Genomic DNA, 21,100 nt, shown 5'->3' on the forward strand with positions numbered 1-21,100 from the left:
GGTGTTGGTGTACAGTTTTATCTGATTTATTGTTTAAAATTAATTTTTTTTATCAAATTTCCACAGATTAAATGTTTTAAATAATAATGGTGCTTCAATATTGGGTGGTTATGAATACATTTGAATTTTGCTTTTAATAATGAAGATACACTATGAACTAGAATATATTTTTACATCCCTGAGAGATTTCCTTAGTAGTAAAAAATTCAAAACATCCTTCTGATAAATGCAGTCATCCTCTAGCTATGAAATAATGATGTTAGAAGAGCACTCGAGACCTTTTAAATAGTTTTTGGTCTTAATATCCTCTATCAAGATTTTTTTAACTTGGTCCTTAGATTATAAATGTATTTATTTATGTGCATGGGTTGTGTAGTACATAAAGATTAAAAAAAAAAAAACTGATGCTTAAGGTGGTTGGTGGGATGGAGATAACAGCAAATTTGGCAGCACATTTCTATCTATAGTCAGCTTGCCGACTGTATAAAAGTATTACCTCCCATCTACATGTATGATAGCAATTCTTTGAGATTTATAATTTTCAAATATTACCATCAGTTTCTAGCTAGAGAAACTTGAGAGTTAGTGCATTAAAGGACTTAATGGCTCCGTGTGGATGGAGAACTGGCACAGGAAATCTTGGTCTCTGTCTCATGGTCCCAGTGCCTCACTGTGCCACTGTATTCATTTTAATAGGCATAAGAATAGGCTGCCGCATTTATTTAAAATACCTACCACCAAGCTTTGGGAAATAGTGAAGCTGCCACTTCAGAGGCTTTGTATGTGATGTTATGGAGACTTCACTCCTGGCTTACGTAGCTAATCCTGGAGCAATAGATGGATAGTTTGTCAGAGTTGATTCAAGTGAGGATTAATGTGAAATGAATAAAGAATCTAACACGAAGTCAGCCACATCCCAGACACTGCTTTGTATAGTTTGAAAAGATTACGGCTGTAGGAATAAAGGACTTAAAAGTGATAGTTCACCATATTCTTTTACTAAGTATTAAGAAAAATAAGGAAACAGAAGAAATTTACTTAAGTATTAAGGTACTTAGCCATTAAGGTATTAGATCATGGAGAATATTAAAATGCCAGGTTTGTTCTGCCTCATGGAGAATCAGTAAGTTTTTTTTAATGAAATACAGTAAGTTTATGAAGTCTTTGTCATCTTCATATGTGCAGACACTTAGATCTGTTGATCACTGTTGAAGTTAATGTAGGGTTTGAGGGGGAAGCCTAGCCTCTTGAGGTGTCCGTGACTAAAGTCTGGCCTTAATGATGGAGATAGAGAAATTGGGTCACACTCAACATCTGAAATTTATCAGGTTCAAAAGGAAATGATTCTTACTAACCAAATTTATTAAAATCCAATATAGAGGCCGTGTGCGAATATACTAATAATGTACATTTCTTTCAAGCAGACCAAAAGGTTGTCAGTTGCTTAATGTGTGTTTTCTCTTTGAAAACCCTTTAAGGGAAGTCAGTTTTTATTACTCAAAAGATGACTTGATAAGATTGAAATCAGAGCAACCAGGGTTTTTTTTTAAAACCTTATTTTGGAAGATTTAAGACCAAAAAAGTGGGACAGTGTAATTAACTTTTATTAAAGCTCATCACCGGTAAGACTCAGCAGCTATTCTTTGTGTCTGTGTGTCCCTGTCCCTTGTTATTGTCAAGCAAGTCATCTTTTATAAATATTTCTTCATGTCTCACAAAAAGATAAGAACCTAACAGTTTATAAAGATAAGAACTTAAACAACAGTTCATTGGATGGACTTTTAGATGAACTTTTAACTGTAGTACTGGTCTGGTAGCTTACTTTCTCTTGTGCCTCTCAGGGGGACCTGGTTGAGTCTGCTGTTCTGGTATCTGCCCTTCTGCAGTGCAGAGACACTGCATCATCACCCTTTTGGTTAAGACATTTTTCCTTCAAACTGATATCTTAATTTTTCAATTTGGATTAAAACACGTTTCTTGCCTTCTTGAGCTAATCCTATTGCCCAGCTTAGAGATGTTTTCCCTCCTTTACTTAGAGCATTACCCGCCTGCAGGTGATCTTTCTGGTCTCTTCAATATAGTTAGTGTCGTAGAGGATAACCAGTGCTATTTCTGAGGTCTGAGAATGCTTTGACCACATGTGGGCTGAGTTCAACCACGTGTTTAAAAGTTTCTAGAGATGTTAAAACAGAGGAATTTAGGGTGAGAATTTTTTGAGCTTGTGTCCATTCTCTGCTGTTAAAAAATGCATTGTAGATGAGGTTTGTGAGTGTTTTTAAATATGATTCTAAATGTGCATGAAACAAAAAACACTAAAGAACTTACTGTAATATATTTTCTGTGGGGTGGGACTTTATTCAGGGTTGTGTTCAAGTATGAGTTTGGACTGATTTTTAGTTGTTAATGAGAGAACTCCAGGTGACTGCCTTTTAAGAATTTTGTGTTACAATTTAAATGCTTGTACATGGTTCGAACAAACAACAAAAGTGTTAGTGATCTATGTCTCCCTTCTATTCCTGTCCCTCTTTGTCCTGCCCAGGGGCTACTAGTGTTAAGAATTATTTTTCCAAGTGGTTTTTTGTGGGGAGGTGGGGGTGGGTGTAAGTATTTATGTATGAATTTGTGTATGAATCTTTTAAAATATATGATAGTACACCATTATGTTCTGATCTTGCTGTTTTCACTCAGTATATTTAGAAACATTTGAGACAATAGGAGATAGCGATTTTAAGTTTAAACATATAGTATTCGAAAGTACATTTCGGAAGTAAATGTATTTTTCATTACTGTATTAGATTTTTTAAGTTTCCTAATTTGAAAATGCAGATTGAGAGTTTCGTAGTTTATCTATTTTTTTCCTCTCACTCATCCCCAGTCAGTTGTCAACAGCTTTAAGAAGCTTTGGAAAACAGTTGGGCATATTGTGCCATGACTTCTCTTGTGGCTGTTCCACCTCTTTATACTTAACCCTAGAGAAACTCTTACGTATGTGCCAGGAGATGGATATAAAGATGTCATGACAGCATTGTTTGAAATAGGAAGAAAAGGAGACAGAAACAAACTGGAAAGACTTCAAATGCCCAACAGGTCCACTGGATTTATATTGTGGAATCTTCCTACAGTGGAACTCCACAGAAGTCAGACTGAACTACAGCTACACATGTGAACATGGATGAATCTCAGTGGTCAAAAAAGCAAGTTGCAAAAGAATACATCCGCTATAGTTCCTTTTCTGTAAAGGTCAAAACCAGGCTGTTAAATACATGGTAAATGAAAAGCAAGGAAGTGATTCACAGTGCAGTGCATTGGAGGGGGGTGGATCACGGAGGGCAAGGAGCACCCTTCAGAGGAACTGGTGATTGCTGAAGCTGGGTGGGTGGTTTCTCTTTTAAACTGTATGTGTATGTGCTCTTGTATGTATGATATTTCTTAATAAAATTTAAATTTTAAAAAATGGGAAAAGGTCTTGGTGTAGGTAGTAAGTAGTAAAATAGATAAATGTATTTCATGAAATTAATCTTAGATGGGTAACAGATTAAAGGGTACTGGTTCTTGAGTGCCAGATTTAAGGGTCTTAATTGTGGTTTTTAAAGCTAGAAATGAGACCTAAGTGTATGTTTTCTTTGTGATATCTTTTTATGTTGATGTAATTTTCATTTGGGTGTCAGCCAGGGAGTTGCTGTTGGTAAGTAGCTTCCAAGGAAGCTTTTCTCTCAGATTTATGCCATCTGGAATAAATCTGGGAGGGAAATTGCTAGAGTGAGAAGAGCCAGTGTGTCCTTCCCTTTGTTCAAGTTAGATTGTCTTTTTAGGGTGCCTTTTTGTCCTTGTTCTATTTCTTTCTTTCTTTTTTTTTTTTTTTTTTTTTGCACCCACGGTGTATGGAGGTTTCCAGGCCAGGGGTCAAATTGGAGCTGTAGCTGTTGGCCTACGCCAGAGCCCAGTCTGCGACCTGCACCACAGCTCATGGCAACACCGGATCCTTAACCTGCTGAGTGAGGCCAGGGGTCGAACCTATGTCCTCATGGATGCTAGTCAGATTCGTTTCCGCCGAGCCTCGACGGGAGTTCCTCCTTGTTCTACTCTTAATAGGGGTACTATGAAGTGTTTAAAAATATTTGCTCCTTGAGGGGGAAGTGGTTTGAAGGTGCATAAAATTCATGTAGCTAAAGGCCCTGTATCAGCAGTGGCCCTCTTACCCCATGCAACCACGTGTTTGAGGTGAGACTTAATCCTCATGGTGTAATCTCAGCCATGGGTTTATTCAGCACATTAGGTGCTGGTAAGTGCTAGGTGCTATTGGATACATCAGTGTACAGAATGGGGACAGCTCCCACCCCTGGTGCACTGAGTCTGCTCCCCTGATCGTGACTCCCTCAGGCCTGTGAGCTGTGTATATGGAAGGACTTCTAATGCTGTGAGTCACTCCATTCTAGGTGAACATATAAACAACAGAGTTCTAGATCATTTTGTGTTTTAGCCTAAATATGTTCTGGAACTCTTAAGGATAGCAATCTGATAACTGATAGATTTCAACAACTTAAAAATAGAAAATGACATAAAAATCTTTGAGGGGAAATGCACCTTACTCAGTAATTAGTTTTTTGAATCTATGCATGAAGGAGTTCCCGTCATGGTGCAGCGGAAATGAATCTGACTAGAAACCATAAGGTTTCGGGTTCAATCCCTGCCCTCGCTCAGTGGGCTAAGGATCTGGCGTTGCCATGAACTGTGGTGTAGGTCACAGTTGCGGCTGGGATCTGGGGTTGCTGTGGCTGTGGCCGGCAGCTGTAGCTCTGATTAGAGCCCTAGCCTGGGAACCTCCATATGCTGTGGGTGCAGCCCTAAAAAGAAAAAGAAAAAAAAAAAAATCTATGAAGTACATGATAAAAATTACTCTTGAAACTTGGTATTATTAATTTGTAGCCTTAAAACTTAGGTCGGTTATAGAAAATAAGTATGTTATTGGTGTAGGCCATATTGGAGTGAGGATGGGTATTAAGTTTGCTTATCTCCTTTGTGGTATTTAAATTACTACCCTGGATTTTATTGTACTGCACCTGTGCAGCTTCTGCTATTAGTGTAAGCTTTCCTCCCAACAGTAATTTTTTTCAAATATATTCTGTGTCACTTAAAAAGCTAAAATCTCACTTTTCCACAAATGGTAATTTGGGGCCATTAATCAATTGAACCCCTGCCTAAATTTATCCTTTTAAAAAACAAAATCGAGGAGTTCCCTTGTGGCACAGTGGGTTAAGGATCTGGTGTTGTCACTGCAGTGGCGCTGGTTTGATCCCTGGCCTGATAACTTTCACGTGCCATGGGTGCAGCCAAAAAAATAACTTTTAAAATTAAAACAGTTGGGAGTTCCCGTGGTGGCGCAGTGGTTAACGAATCCGACTAGGAACCATGAGGTTGCAGGTTCGGTCCCTGCCCTTGCTCAGTGGGTTAACGATCCGACGTTGCCGTGAGCTGTGGTGTAGGTCGCAGACGCGGCTCGGATCCAGCGTTGCTGTGGCTCTGGCGTAGGCTGGTGGCTACAGCTCCGATTTGACCCCTAGCCTGGGAACCTCCATATGCCGCGGGAGCGGCCCAAAGAAATAGCAAAAAAAATAAAAATAAAAAAAAAAAATAAAATTAAAACAGTTGAAAATACCTTGGGGAGGTGGTACTTGGAGACTGACCTCCAAACATCCCTATCACAGTCGTAGCAATGGACTTGGCTTTCCTTTGGGGCCATGCTGTCTTAAAAATGTGGCTTAGGTACCAGGCTTCAGTGCTCAGGTCCTCCTACGATAATCCCGTGGATATTAAGTAAAATACAGGTTCAGGGTTCGTATTCACTCATTTCATGAATGAAATAGTATATACTTCTGTACCTGCACTAATCAACATTTCCCCACTCATTAGGCAAAAGGGTGAGAGAAGTGTTGATCTGACGCCCCCCCGGGGCCCCTTCACCCTTCATCGAAGCTGTGAGCTGTTGAGAATTTGGAGATGGGGAACAGTGCCCTATTTCATTCCTCTTCTGGAAAAGACTTGCCCAGGGAGTCTGTTACTTATTCCTCTGTTCTGTAAGGATTAGAGATGATTTTACATGGTGTGAAAAGAAGTGACAATGTGGTGTCTGTTAATAAGTGTTGGTATATGGAGTCAGGCATGAGTGCTCCTAAGGTACAACCAGTTATTAACTAGAAGTTGGTGAGTTGACCCAGAAGGATTCCAGGTAGACTGGTAGAGAAGAATGTAGCATAGGATCTAATCACAGCCCATCTTGGAGCTAGTTGTTAGGCTACCAACCTTTTTTTCTTCTTCACCTGTTTGGTAAAGTTCAATGCTTTGGGCTGTGCCTTGGCTTTTCTGCAAGTTGGATGTTTAGCCTTAAAGGTGTTAGTCAAGTTGTGTAAGTCTTGTTCTTTTATGGGTAAGTTAAAATGGTGTAAAAAGGAAGTAATGGTACAAAATGCTTTTAGAAACAGCTTTGAACCAGTGTGCCAAGTGGGTCCTGACCTTCCTAGTTCCATCAGCTTCACCCTGCCCTTAATGGAGTTCATGCGAACAGATCCTGGCAGTTTGTCCTGAGTGAATCTCAGGAGTGCATAGGATTGGGGTACAATTTTATAAACAAGCTTGTTGGTAAGTATCGTACTTAGGAGTTTTAATAGTTCTATTCGGCAAGAACTTTTTGAGGTCCTCTTCTCCCAGCCCAGAGTAGTTGGAGACAAGGAAATGTAATAATTTCTGAAGTACACACATGAGGTTAGCAAACTGATACATGCATGCATCCAGGCTTCATTATTTACAAAATAATTGATTCCAGTTTTTATTTCTCAGGTTTCTTAGTATGTCAGTTTTGCAGCATTGCTGTTGTAGCAGGGCTTCTCTATAAGGGATGGTGTGTATTCTATTGGTTCAGAGCTTCCATTTTTCCTTAAAATGAGTTCTACTTCCTGAGAGTCCCGTAGTCTTAGAATGTCTTTGTCCTTAATGTGGAAAACAAAATATACAATGATTCATAAGAACTCATGAAGTTAAGATGAAAAGGCTTAATAATATTGGCCAAGCATTGTTTTCAAACACTGTCTATCCATGGTAAAATAAGTTAGCAGCTGAGAATTCTTTTTTCTAGGCTTTGTTCCCTCCCAGTCCATGTTGCAGGTTTCCAAGGGGAATAAAAGTCCAAATTTGATACTGCCCAAGAAGAAACTTTAGGGCATTTATTTATTTATTTATTTATTTATTTATTTATTTATGTCTTTTTGCCTTTTCTAGGGCCGCTCCCTCCCTAGGGCAGGGCATTTAAAAAAAACTAGAAAGTATGTTCATTCCACACCATTTATATTTGAAAAAGAATATACTATTAGCCAAGTCAGACGTAAGAAAGTTGCTTTAGGAGTTCTGGGTTAAGGATCCGGCGTTGCCGCGAGCTGTGGTATAGGTTGCAGACGCAGCTCGGATCCCGCGTTGCTGTGGCTCTGGCGTAGGCTGGCGGCTACAGCTCCGATTCGACCCCTATCCTGGGAACCTCCATATGCTGCAAGAGTGGCCCAAGAAATGGCAAAAAGACAAAATAAATAAATAAATAAGTAAAACAAAATATATAAATAGAAAGTTGCTTTAAAAAAAATGCCCCCCCAAATGAGACTCTTCCTCTGAAATTAAAAAGAGATTTGTATTTTATTTTATTTTTTTTGTCTTTTTTTTTGCCATTTCTTGGGCTGCTCCCATGGCATATGGAGGGTCCCAGGCTAGGGGTCGAATCAAAGCTGTAGCCACCGGCCTACGCCAGAGCCACAGCAACGCGGGATCCGAGCCACGTCTGTGACCTACACCACAGCTCACGGCAACACCGGATCCTTAACCCACTGAGCAAGGGCAGGGATCGAACCCGCAACCTCATGGTTCCTAGTCGCAACCTCATGGTTCCTAGTCGGATTCGTTAACCACTGCGCCACGACGGGAACTCCCCAAGAGATTTGTGTTTTAAATCTGTAAAATATATTAAAATCCTCAAAATTTTGTTTCCTGAGATTGCAATGGCTGACTTGTTAAGCAGTTAAGAGTGGATTTGTGTTTTCTGTTTTGGGGACCAGTTTTGCCGAAGTTGGAGGCCAGCTATATGTAGTAAGCTAGGGTCTTAAATTTGAGTATTAGCTGTAATTCAGACAATTTAAAAGTGTTTGTGGAGTTCCCTTCGTGGCTCAGTGGTTAACAAATCCAACTAGGGACCATGAGGTTGCGGGTTCGATCCCTGGCCTTGGTCAGTGGGTTAAGAATCTGGTGTTGCCGTGAGCTGTGGTGTAGGTTGAAAATGTGGCTTGGATCTGGCATTGCTCTAGCATGGGCCAGCGGCTCTAGCTCCAGTTAGACCCCTAGCCTGGGAACCTCCATATGCTGAGGGTGCGGCCCTAAAAAAGACAAAGAGACCCCCCCCCCAAAAAAAAAAAGTTGATGAATTAGGTAGGCAAATTTGTAAAAGCAACAGATAGAAAATTACCTAGCTACCATGCTGGGTTATCATGCAGCCAGAATTTCTAATGTCTTGGATTTTGTCTTCATATTAGAAATGCAAAAACTAGTGGTAGGTTTCACAGAATATAATTTTACCCACCTGGAGCCCAATCTATATTTAGAACCTTGTAAACTCTACCTTTCTGAGCAGTGTGTTTGGTAGCTTTCTGATCTTCTCTACTTGCTCTGGGTTAATCCCCAGTTCACAGCAGCTCACTTTTAGTAGATTTTGGTAACTCAACTTTTGTCTGTCCAGTTCAACTTCAATGAAGTCATTTTCTTTGTGGCTCTGAATTCTGACTTTAAGCACCAGCTCTGGATCACCTACAAATTTATTCATAAAAGAAACAAAACATTTTTAAAGCCTTTCAACACTGTCAACTCTAGTAGCATAGATAATCCATAGTAGATCTGGAGCTTTTATAGGCATATATAAACTTTTAATTATCTGAGGCTTGGACTGCTGGGCAAGCTCTGGTATGTATGCCCCCGTATACCCACCAAAAGGTAGTTTGAAGCCAGGCTACAATTTGAAATAGGCAGTACATAGGCGTTGTCTACCTTGTTGGCCATTTGGAAACCTTCAAGGAAATTTGTAACCCTGGGGCTCTATATCCTTAAAAAGCCATTGTTGCAGAGAGGTGCAGGTCATTCTCTTGATTCCTACTGCAACCCCTGGGACTTCAAGATGAGAGAGAGGCTCTGAGAAATAGGATAATTCTGCCATCTTTTAGGACGGTAGCATTGAGCGAATCTTAAGGCTTAACTGTGTCCTAAGAAGGAGCAGTGTTGACTGAAGGTAGAGGAAACCGAATGGTAAATGAGGCTTTGCAATATGGCCTAGAAGTTGAGTCCTCACCTGGGCAGTTGTCATCAGGTTTGGCATTATCTGGATCATCAGCTGGCAACTGTGGTTTTGAACCTTCTTGTTTATATTCATCTGAGAAAGAATTGAGAAACAGCAGCATCTCAGCATTTAGTTCTCTGCCAGATCTGCCAGTTAGACAAGGGACAATAGAGCCCCATCTCCATTTCTGCTCTGCAGCTCCTCTCACGGGAAAAAACAGTTACGAAAAGGGCAGTAATTACCTTCAGACTTGAAGAGTAATTTTCCCTCATCACTGCTTAAGTCATGAAAAGGAACTGAGACTATTTTTAAGTGGTATGTAATCTGAGAAAAATATTTATAATCTGTGTGCTTAAGTTTTTACTTCAATAGGCTTTGAAGGCTGAGGGCTTTGTGCTTCCACTTCTGTAGCAGGGTTCTGCCGTTAGAAGAGTCCCTTTATGAGGAGACCTTCTCTCACCTAGAGGGAAGGGGAAGGAGGAAGCTTACCAGGTGCCAGGCCTCTGACATACTCAGAATATCCTTCCAAGCCTCCTCTCCACCTGGCACTGTGCTTGGCCTACCACGTGTAAAAGCATTTTATTCTCTGGTGAATCTGTCAGGTTAAGATGGCCCCTGGGTGGACAGGGTCTCTTACAGAGGTCGGAAATGATGTCCTTTGAAGTCAGGCAGATTGAGATCTGAATTTTTCTCACCACTATTTAGTAGCCGTGACAGCTTTGACAAGTTACTTAACCTCTCTGAGCCTGTTTTCTGATCTGGAAAATGGGATTGATTTCTACCTCACAAGGTTGTAAGAAGCAAATGAGATCGTGCACTGAAAGTATAACCACTCCTATGGCGCAGGTGCGGCCACTTTAAAAAAAAACCAAGAAGGAGTTCCCGTCGTGGCGCAGTGGTTAACGAATCCGACTAGGAACCATGAGGTTGCGGGTTCGGTCCCTGCCCTTGCTCAGTGGGTTAAGGATCCGGCGTTGCCGAGAGCTGTGGTGTAGGTTGCAGACGCGGCTCGGATCCCGCGTTGCTGTGGCTCTGGCGTAGGCTGGCAGCTACAGCTCCGATTAGACCCCTAGCCGAGGAACCTTCATATGCCGCGGGAGTGGCCCAAAGAAATAGCAAAAAGCCAAAGAAAAATAAAAAAAATTTAAAAAAATAAAAAAAAGAAGAAGAAAAAAGAAAGTCTAACCACTCCTGGCACATCCTGAACACCAGTATTGGCTGGCTGCTCTTAGAACTATTGATACTTGCCTCCCCCTGAAAGGACCCTTGGCCGGCTTCCTCTGCTGTAGACTACACCACTGGCAGAGTGGGGGAGGGCACCCCACCCCTCCCGTCCTCTGGCCCCTCCCCTCTCCTCCTTGAGGATCCTGTTGGAGACAGGACTTAAAGACTCACCTGCAGGCTTCTCCCTCCTGTCCTGTTGAGGTTCTGCCATGGATCAGCTCTGCGGTCTCTCAGATCAGCAGCCCCTCTCGCATTGATGCCTGAGCTCCCTCCCAATCAGATAAAAGCACCTTCTAAAGCCTCAGTGCATCTGTCTGTGATGAAACAATAATCCATTCTTGCCAATGGCTGGTGGGATAGGGCAAGGGTTGGCCTATTTTACAGACAGGCAAACTAAGGCTCGGGTGTGTTGTATGATGTGCACAGGATGGCGCAAATGGAGAAAGGGACTGAGATTCAAGGCTCCTTCCCCAGGCTGTGTCCACCTGGCAGCCGTGCAGGTCAATAGTGCCCACCCGAGGGCCTCTGGGAGGGGAGGCTTCGGAGGCACAGCTCTCCTTGGAAAAGGTTAGCAGCTACTACCTCAAAGGATAAGAAAAGCTAAACACTTAGAATCTTTGATTAAACAGGCTCTCTTCCCCAGTTTTTTCTCCCTTTTCTCCCAGTCCCTTCCTCCACAGTTGTGAGTGACAAGAAAACAAGAACAGGAGTTCCCGTTCACTCCTTGGCCTTGCTTAGTGGGTTAAGGATCCAGCGTTGCTGCAGGTCACAGGGGCGGCTCAGATTCAGCGTTGCTGTGGCTGTGCCTACAGCTACAATTTGACCCCAGCCCAGGGACTCCACAGGTGTGGCCCTAAAAAGAAAAATTACCAAAAAAAAAAGAAAGCAAGAACATCCTGGTTCATACCTGGGGACGCTCCACCTTGGCGAGGATCCTGAATTCCTGATCCCTAATGTTAAGATGGAGGAGGCAGGGGCTGGAGCAAGGGCTTCAGTGAGGTCTGGGTGGGGCTGGGCAAAGTCCTGGGCAGGGCTGCTGCCTCAAAGGGCTGCAGGTAGGAACTCACATGTTCGGGGTGACTCTCCCATTTCATTTAACTCTCTAATGTCAGAAGACAGGGCGTCAGGTGGGCCTCAGCATCATGAAGTTAGAGGGAGCTTCGGAGATCAGAGGCCATAGGTTCTCAAACTTAGATGTGCATTGAAATCACCTGCCAAGCCTTTAAAACTGTGGGTGTCTGGATCCGACCCTCTGATGAATCCTATTTAATTGATCTTTGGTGCCGTCTGGGCCCTGGAATTTTTAAAAGGTCCCTTGCTGATTTTAATGTGTGGCCAAAGTTGAGAATCATGGATTTGGCCAAACTGCTTAAGGTGCAAGTGGGGAAACGGAGGCCCAAGACAGGGAAATACTCCCCCATGGTCACGGGGACAGCTGGGCACGGCCCTGGGGCTAGATCTGGGGCACCTGGTGCCAGCCTGATGCTACCTCCCGAGCACACCTGATGGCCTCTGGTCCGGCTGCACAGAGAGGAGGAAAAGCAGGGATCCACCTGGCCTCCTAAGAGAGGGGAAGAAAATACCCTTTGGCCAGCCTGGCTGCCAGGGCGTCAGCACCCTGTGCCCCTCGCCTGAGTGGACGTGGACTTGAGGACAGAAGCACTGGAGAGGAAAGTGCCTGTGCTTTGATGGCGCCTATTCTGTTTCCAGGTTGCTGCCTGCTTTGCCCATTAACTAGTCCACTCCCCATTCACCAGTTCACTCGTTCTCATGTTCACTCAACAATACAGCAGTGGGGGGGGACACTCTTTTCTTTAAATTTATTTTTTTTACTTTTTAAATAAAAGTATTACATGCTCTAGTATAAACAGTTTAATGGTGTTGGAATTCCTGTCTTGGCGCAGCAGAAACATATCTGACTAGTAACCATGAGGTTGCGGGTTTGATCCCTGGCCTTGCTCAGTGGGTTAAGGATCCAGCGTTGCCATGAGCTGTGGTGAGTTGCCCAGGCTAGCGGTCACATCAGAGCTGCAGCTGCCTGCCTACACCACAGTCACAGCCATGCAGGATCTGAGCCAGATCTGGGACTTACCCCTCAGCTTGTGGCAACGCTGGATCCTTAACCCACTGAGCGGGACCAGGGATAGAACTCACATCCTCAGGGATGCCAGTCGGGTTCTCAACCTGCTGAGCCACAATGAGAAGTCCCCAAGCGAGTAATTTTGTCATTTGTCCCTCATTTGGTTGGTTTGATGTTTCCTTGTAATCAGCATCAGATTATGTGCTTTGCAGGAATCGAAGGGAAGTGCTGTGTCTTTCTTAGTGCATTAAAATGGGAGGCACATCTTGGTTTGTCCCACCTTATGCGACAGTGAATTTAATCACTTGTGAAAGGAGATATCTGCCAGCTTTTCCTTTGTACAGTGTCTTTTTCCCTTTGTAGTTAATATATAGCTTATGGGGAGATACTGTGAAAGCATACAGATACTCTATTCCTCTTTATTCTTCAGTTTTCAGAATCCACTGAAGACTTCGAGTTGCATCAGTTGCTACTGTGATGATTGCAAAATGGTGATGCTCTGATTCCATTATTCTTCCTACATTAATTTGGTAGTCTACTGTAAGCACTTCCCTTCTCATTCATTCATTTATTATCAGTATGGGCTCCTGGATTCTGAATTATACCCCATTATTACCATTATTTATGTTGATGCTCACATTATCCCAACTTTGTACAGTATCTTCTTACAGCTCTTTCCCATATCCTGTAATCCTGTCCATATCCATAATTTTATGAGCACTTTCTCACTTCCTGGCACATTAAGATATTCTGGGCTTAACTTGTGCTTCCCCCTGCCCCAGCCCTGGAAACAGTCTTTTCTCTAGGGAGCCAGGTTCCTCTCAGTGGGAAACAGGTATACTTAATTCTCTGAGGATGCTGAGAAGAACCCTTCTAGGCCCTTTTAGTGGATATAACTAGGAAACACATGCACACATGTACACACATCTATAGATATTTCTATGTATATAGGTTTAAGACCACACATTCATACTGAGACTTCCAATTCCATTTCAAAACCAAAGGGCTTGCCCTAGCTTTCTCCAATTCCATTTTGCAGTTCTTTTCTCCAACCGTGGGAAATCTGTCTCCTAACATCTTTAATATATTTACCCACTTGCTCAGTCTGACAATATACAAGTTCCAGAATTGCTTATTTGAAATACAGTTAGGTTGTGTTTGCATTTTATTTTATTATTTGTTTATTTATTTATTTATTTATTTTTGCCATTTCTTGGGCCACTCCCGAGGCACATAGAGTTTCCCAGGCTAGGAGTCTAATCAGAGTTGTAGCGACTGGCCTACACCAGAGCCACAGCAACGCGGGATCCGAGCTGTGTCTGCAATCTACACCACAGCTCACGGCAACGCTGGATCCTTAACCCACTGAGCAAAGCCAGGGATTGAACCTGCAACCTCATGGTTCCTAGTCGGATTCGTGAACCACTGAGCCACGACGGGAACTCCTGTGTTTGCATTTTAGCACTTTAGGGTTCTTTCTAATCCTTATTGATAATTTTTTGAGTATATAAAACACTAATATGGGAGTTCCCGTTGTGGCTCAGTGGTTAACGAATACGACTAGGAACCATGAGGTTTCGGGTTCGATCCCTGGCCTTGCTCAGTGGCTTAAGGATCCAGCATTGCCGTGAGCTGTGGTGTAGGTTACAGACACGGCTTGGATCCTGCTTTGCTGTGGCGCTGGCGTAGGTACAGCTCCAATTCGACCCCTAGCCTTGGGAACCTCCATATATATGCTGCAGGAAGCAGCCCTAGAAAAGGCAAAAAAAAAATAAAAAAATAAAATAAAAAATAAGTAAAACACTAATATGATCCTAAGAGCCAAAATTTTACAAGAAATTATATTTAAAGATGAATGAGGAGTTCCCATCCGTGGCTCAGCAGAAACAAATCTGACTGGTACACCTGAGGACACAAGTTCGATCCCTGGCCTTGCTCAGTGGGTTAAGGATCTGGCGGTGCTGTGAACTGTGGTGTCGGTCACAGACGAGGCTCAGCTCTGGTGTGGCTGTGGCTGTGGCTGTGGCTGTGGTGTAGGCTGATGGCTACAGCTCTGATTTGACCCCTAGCCTGGGAACCTCCACATGCTGTAGGTGCAGCCCTGAAAAAGACAAAAAAAGTAAATAAATAAATAAATAAAGATGAGTGATTTGACATTTCCATGCACTTCCACGCCTTCCCCTGTGCTCACATTTTTTTTTTTTTTTTTTTTTTGGTCTGTTTAGGGCTGTACCCATGGCATAGGAAGTTCCCAGACTAAGGGTTGTATCAGAGCTACAGCTGCCAGCCTACACCACAGCTCAAGGCAATGCTGGATCCTTAACCCACTGAGCAAGGACAGGGATCAAACCTGCATCCTCATGGATACTAGTCAGATTCGTTTCTGCTTCATTCTTTACAGGCCTGTTGGGTGCAGTCAGTAGAGCACAGGCATTGGTTATCTTTGGACTTGTTCAAGAATATATAATGAACAACCTCGAAGTCAGAGATAGCATCTCTCTCCAGAGCAAAGGGCAGCTTTCTTTACTTCCAGAATAACAAAGATAATGTCTCCTTTTGGGATAAAGTTCAGGCAGGTCTACTGCCCATTATAAAAGACGCTGGTTCCCTAAACTTGGGGGTTCCTCCTCTGTAAGCTTTTTTTTTGGGGCCCATACCTGGGACATGAGGAAGTTTCAGGGCCAGGGATCGAACCTGTGCCACGGCAGTGACCTAAGCCACAGCAGTGACAACCCTGGATCCTTAACTTGGGCAACCAGGGAACCCCTGTGAGCTTTTTTATTATTAAAAAAATTATTTTCACATATTACTTTGAAAAAAAGAAAAAAATATTTTTAGTGGCTGAGGAAAGTGGTCCAGAAGGCAGCCTCGTGGAGCCTCCTACACACACACACACCTGTGTGATATGGAGCAGACAGCTGAGAGCTCCTGGTACCCCCAAAAGGCTCAGGGGTATCATGCCTCCACTGGGCCTGAGTAGACCTGAGGTTGCAATGAAAAACGAGACTGAAACCACCAGACTGTTTCTGTGATTAACAATCCAGGGACTGGGCAAAAATAACTTGGCTGCTGGCTTTAGGAAATACTTGCTCCTGGTAAATAAGACTGTGAACCCTCTAAATAGTACTTGGCCCTTGGCAGACCCTCAGACTGGCCTCTACAATTGGAGACCAAGCTGAAGATTCAATCTAACTTTATAAACAAGAAGGCATCTGGGAAGGGAGGGCTGGGGGCAGGAGCGGCTAGGAGGTTTACTTGTGAGTTCAGGGTCATAGGCACTTGGCTTAACTCTCTGAGCCTCGGTTTCTTCATCTATACAATAGACGATAATAGGATTTCATCTGTTCTGCAAGGATATATACACAAACATGTTTTTAAATTAGAGCTTTGTAGTTGTTTTTGGTCATTGCTGGATGGAATCCTGGTGGCCTTAGAGAAGTCAATTCAGATAAAGGCATAGAGTGACCACCAGGGGGCAGGAGGTGACGGGGGTGGGGAGGGCTCCATTTCTTCAGGGACAGTTCTTTTTGCTTTTTGCTTTTTAGGGTCACACCCACGACAGCATATGGAGGTTCCCAGGCTAGGGGTCCTATCAGAGCTTCAGCTGCCAGCCTACACCACAGCCACAGCCACATCAGATTGGAGCCTCATCTGTGACCTAGACCACAGCTCATGGTTAACGCCAGATCCCTAACCCACTGAGCGAGGCCAGGGATCAAACCCAAAACCTCATGGCTCCTAGTCGGATTTGTTTCCACTGCGCCACGATGGGAAGGACAGTTCTTTTCAAAGGCTCTTCACCCACCAGCCCCACTTTCCCTCAGCTGTTTTGTTTGCTTCTTGCAGGAGGGGAGCACTATTGTAGGTAGAAAAAATTCTCTTTGGTCTTGGAATCAGCAAGAAGGCTCCCTTGAGAAGGATGCTGACATATAAATAGACCTGTTGGCTATTTACTACCTTGTGTGAACGATAAGGGTGGGTGGAAGAGCAGAGTCCCAGGGCGGTTGACGAGATGGGGATTTGAATTTAGGATGAAGGGAACACAGGGCTGTTCAAGAGCTTATTGGGATGGTGGCTTATCCGGGTGCCACCACACTCCAGGGTTCAAGCAGCCAGGATCACTGTGAGGCTTCTGCCTATGGCATTCATGCTTCTTTGGTTTCGCTCAGGCTGTGGGTATCTTTCTCACACCAGGAGATGCAGGCGCACAGGTGGCTGAGAAGAGCTGGGGCTGAGAGTCCCCTCACCCGACCGGCCTACCTGCTATTTGGTGCTGTGGGATTCTCCCTGCCCTGACCCATTTCTTTCCATCTGTATCTATGTGCTGGGTGGTGTGGTATCTGTTGTTTTTTACTTACTAAGTAATATAATGCTTCTGGTTAAAATTAAAAAATCAAAACCTCAAAAGCCTGAAAAATAGACAATTCCATTTGCCTGGGCACTTCCCACAAAGGCAGGGGCTGCTTCTGCTTCGTTCTCTGATGTGTGCCCAGAACAGACCAATGCTGGCACCTCAGGGTACCCAACGTTTGCTGAATGAATGAAAGGATTACGAGTAAATGAGCAGTTTGGTATGAATTTTCCAATATTTTTCCTGTGTGTACACAGCATAAATATATTTAGGGCAAAAACGGGATCCTGGTATAAATGTGGTTCTGAACTTCCTTTTTGTTGTCTTTTTAGGGCCATACCTGTGGCATATGGAATTGGAGGGGTTGGATTGTAGCTGTAGCCTCAACTTGGGATCCAAGCCTTGTCTGTGACCTACATACACCACAGCTCACAGCAGCACTGGATCTTTTAACCCACTGAGCAAGGCCAGGGATCGACCCCAGTCCTCATGGATGCTAATTAGGTAAATTACCACTGAGCCACAACAGGAAATCCTTTCTTTCTTTCTCTTTTTTTAAGGCTGCGTCTGCGGCATATGGAAGTGCCTTGGGCTAGGGATCCAATCGGAGCTACACCTGAGGCCTATGCCACAGCCACAGCAACACCATATCTGAGCCGAATCTGTGACTTATGTTTCAGCTTGTGGCAACTCTGGATCTTTAACTCACTGAGCGAGGCCAGGGATTGAACTCGCATCCTCATGGAGACAATGTCAGGTCCTTAACCCGCTGAGCTGCGACGGGAACTCCCTGGACTTCTTTCTAATTGAACAATTCATTGTGGGTGTTTCTTCATGTTACTTTATACCAGGGATTCAGAGTTCCCGTCGTGGCTCAGAGATACACAGGCAAACCCAAAGAAAACCAAGGTCATGACCTGAAGATCAGAGCTAAAGTCCATCAGGCATGGAGCCGATCTATCATGCTGCAGAGCTGAGGCAGATAAAACGCACACCCAACATAAAAACATAGGGGAGTTCCTGTCGTGGCTCAACGATTAATGAATCGGACTTGTATCCATGAGAACGAAGGTTTGATCCCTGGCATTGCTCAGTGGGTTAAGGATCTGGCGTTGCCGTGAGCTGTGTTGTAGATCGCAGATGCGACTTGGATCCCGAGTTGCTGTGGCTGTGGTGTAGGTTGGCAGCTGTAGCTCCAATTTGACCCCTAGCCTGGGAACCTCCATATGTCGTGGGAGTGGACCCAGAAAAGGCCAAAAAAAAAAAAAAAAAAAAGAAAGAAAGAAAAAAAAGGGAACCCTGTTACATTGTTAGTAGGATTGTAAAATGGTGCAGGCACTTTGGAGAACTGTTTGGCAGTTCTTCAAAATGTTGAACATAGTTATGCTATGACCTGGCAATTGTAGTCCTATATACATTCAAGAGAAATGCCGCGGGTATGGCCCTAAACAGCAAAAAACAAACAAACAAAAAACCCAAAATAAAAAAAAACCATAGGTCTCTCTGTCTGTTTCTAAAGTATACACCATTGTTTTCAGCGTGTATCTTGTAAGCATACATATGGTCAGTGCTCAGCCAATGTTCCTTCCTTCCTCCACTCTGTCCTCACATAATGCCCTTCCTCAGACCATGCCTCCCTGGAGCGGCCACTGCTGTCACAGGGCTGAGCTTTAGATCCCACTGAACGCCCTTAGTCCTCGCTCAGCCGGGTCTCAGAGCTTGGCTGGCCCTCCCCTCTCCTCTCCTCCAGGGCCATTTGTGGGACAGGTTGGAGCCACCGAGTTGCCATTCCCCTCACGTCCACCAGAGGCCGCCCCACGCCTGCCTGAGTTTCCCCCGAGAGCTTGTCTTTTAATTAATCTCGTCCCTCCCAGTCCTTCCATCTCTTCCAACACCACCTTCGGGTTTAAAGCCCCAGTCAGCATTCGGGGTTCCCCAAAGAGCCCATCCTAGCAGTCATTGTGATTTAAGCTGTCCTGTTGGAAATCAGCACAATGCAATCAATAGCTCAGTGTTGAAGTGTCCTTATCTGTAAAATGGGAATAATTTCCCACCTCTCTCAGAAATAATGTGTATAGTGTTTAGCGTGGAGCTTGACACACAGTACGTACGAATAAAAGCAAATCATTTTAGGAGTTCCCGCTATGGCACAGTGGGTTCAGAATTCAACTGCAGCAGCTTGGGTTGCTGCAGAGGTGGGGGTTCGATCCCTGGCCCAGCGCAGTGGGTTAAAGGATGTGGCATTGCCACAGCTGTGGCTTGGATTCATTCCCTGGCCTGGGAACTTCCATATGCCATGGGTGTGGACATAAAAGGAAAAAGAAAGTCATTCTACTGAGGCTTCAATGTCCTACTCAAGTCTATTGCATAGCTCTCCCAAAAGCTCTCCAGGCGTCTATCCTTTGCTCTCTTGGGCAAGGACTCTGGAGGGATTCCTTGGGTTGGGACCCCTCTGTAGCCAGTTCAAGCTTCCAAGTCCACACAGTCAGAGGTGTGAACGTTTTTATTTTCCATCACTGACTTTAATTTTCATCTCAGTTTTCCACATTGCATGGTGTGGAAGCATTTCCTCAAAGAGTTGAGGGTTTCTTCAAGTCAATTCTGTTTCTGCCTCCCTTTCTCTCTGGGCTTCCAGCTAGTGCTGTCAGTAGGGAGATGGCTTCTGATCTTGGTCACTCATTTTCTCTGCTGGCATCTGTGAAGGTGGCCCCACTGGCCATCATCTGACACACACCTGCCAGCATTCACCACACCTGCCTGCTGGTGCCCACACCTGCCAGCATTCACCAAGAAGGCCCTGGTCCATCCAGCCTCTTTTGTCACTGTGTCACTCTTTTTTTCTTTTTTCTTTTCCTAGGGCTGCACTTGCGGCATATGGAGGTCCCCAGGCTAGGGGTCTAATCGGAGCTGTAGCTGCCGGCCTACACCACAGCCATAACAAAGCCACATCCGAGCCGTGTCTGTGACCTACACCACAGCTCACAGCAACGCTGGATCCCCAGTCCCCTGAGTGAGGCCAGGGATCAAATCTGCAATCTCATGGTTCCTAGTTGGATTTGTTTCCACTGTGCCACGATGGGAACTCCTGTCATCGAGTCATTTGTAACCCTCAGCCTCTTCTGGCCCCAGGACCTTCTCCCAGCCACTTCTGTGGGAAACGTGGGAGAGGGGGCTGTCTCCGTCACTCTCTGGCCAGACAAGCCACACCATCAGGTCTCTACATGGAAATGTGTGTGGGGTGCCCTGAGAGGGTTTATCGTCATGCCCTCACCCAGGGAGCCAGCCCCCTCCCTTCCTCCCTGAGTTCTGTGTGGGAAGAAAGTGCTCTTTCATGGGATTTTTATGGAGGCAAGGGCCTCAGTATTTGAGCTTTAGCTCCTTTTGCTTCTCTCTGCTTCTTTTGGAACAGAGCTACCCGGGGGACACCCTCGCTGCCATCTGCACTGGCGCAGGCTGGTATGACATACTAGGAAAGAAGCCTGGATGATGTTTCCAAGTAGCAGCCAGCCACACCTTTACCCTTTTGGGCTGGGTTCTGTGAGCACAGGCTGACGCACAGGCCGCAGCACTCCAGGCGTGTTCCGTGCTCTGGGTGGTGTTTAGGGTGGAGCCAAGGCTGAGGGCTGACCGAGGGTTTCTGAGGGTGGTTACTCAGCCCCTTTGGCTAGGAGACAAGCCAGCATTCCTGGGGGCAAAGAACAGGAACAACTCTAGTTACCTACAGCCTGAAAGGAATGTTCCGGAAGGATGATGGGTGGCTATAGCATCACAAACTAGGCTGGAGAACCGGGCTTATCAATTGGGCAGGAACCCGGAAGGCTGGGAGGTAGAACAAAGCCGAACAAGTGAGGATGGGCCGGCCGCTGACATCGCGGTCACCACTGCCCCTGGGTGCTGGTTTCTGGGCCCCCAACATCGGAGGAGAAACACCTGCATGGTCCCAGCTTCTCTGTGACCTTCAGTCAATGCCCAGTCCTAGGTAGCTGGATGTGCTCAGGCTGAGCAGCCAAGCTCTCTCTGCAGGGATCTGGGAGAGGGAGTTTGGCCCCACTGGGCTTCCATAGGGGAACCCTGCCTCCTGCCCGTC

At 44.7% G+C, this 21,100-nt stretch overlaps 1 protein-coding gene across 2 annotated transcripts; it reads right to left on the reverse strand.

Annotated features, from left to right (window-relative positions):
- On the reverse strand, positions 6,811-12,481 carry LOC100626580 (ankyrin repeat domain-containing protein 40-like). Of its 2 annotated transcripts, none has more exons than XM_021067193.1 (5): positions 11,490-12,481; positions 10,754-10,851; positions 9,371-9,451; positions 8,651-8,835; positions 6,811-6,983 (listed from the first exon to the last, which is right to left on the reverse strand). In XM_021067193.1, exons 2-5 carry the CDS (start codon positions 10,791-10,793, stop codon positions 6,840-6,842), a joined length of 450 nt encoding a protein of 149 aa, XP_020922852.1. In that variant the 5' UTR covers positions 10,794-10,851; positions 11,490-12,481; the 3' UTR covers positions 6,811-6,839. The 2 variants fall into 2 exon arrangements, with proteins under 2 accessions (XP_020922852.1, XP_020922851.1); XM_021067192.1 differs by having other exon boundaries at positions 10,754-10,896; positions 11,490-12,479.

Source organism: Sus scrofa, chromosome 12, assembly GCF_000003025.6.
Source record: "Sus scrofa isolate TJ Tabasco breed Duroc chromosome 12, Sscrofa11.1, whole genome shotgun sequence".
NCBI lineage: Eukaryota > Metazoa > Chordata > Mammalia > Artiodactyla > Suidae > Sus > Sus scrofa.

Bases quoted from the DNA above. Each gene is read 5' to 3' on its own strand.
- LOC100626580 (XM_021067193.1), bottom strand. From the start codon at position 10,793: ATGGCAGAACCTCAACAGGACAGGAGGGAGAAGCCTGCAG. The intron at 9,452-10,753 runs GTGAGTCTTTAA...ATTCTTTCTCAG, and splicing joins CAGGAGGGAGAAGCCTGCAG to ATGAATATAAACAAGAAGGT. The intron at 6,984-8,650 runs GTAGAGTTTACA...TTCCACATTAAG, and splicing joins CAAACACACTGCTCAGAAAG to GACAAAGACATTCTAAGACT.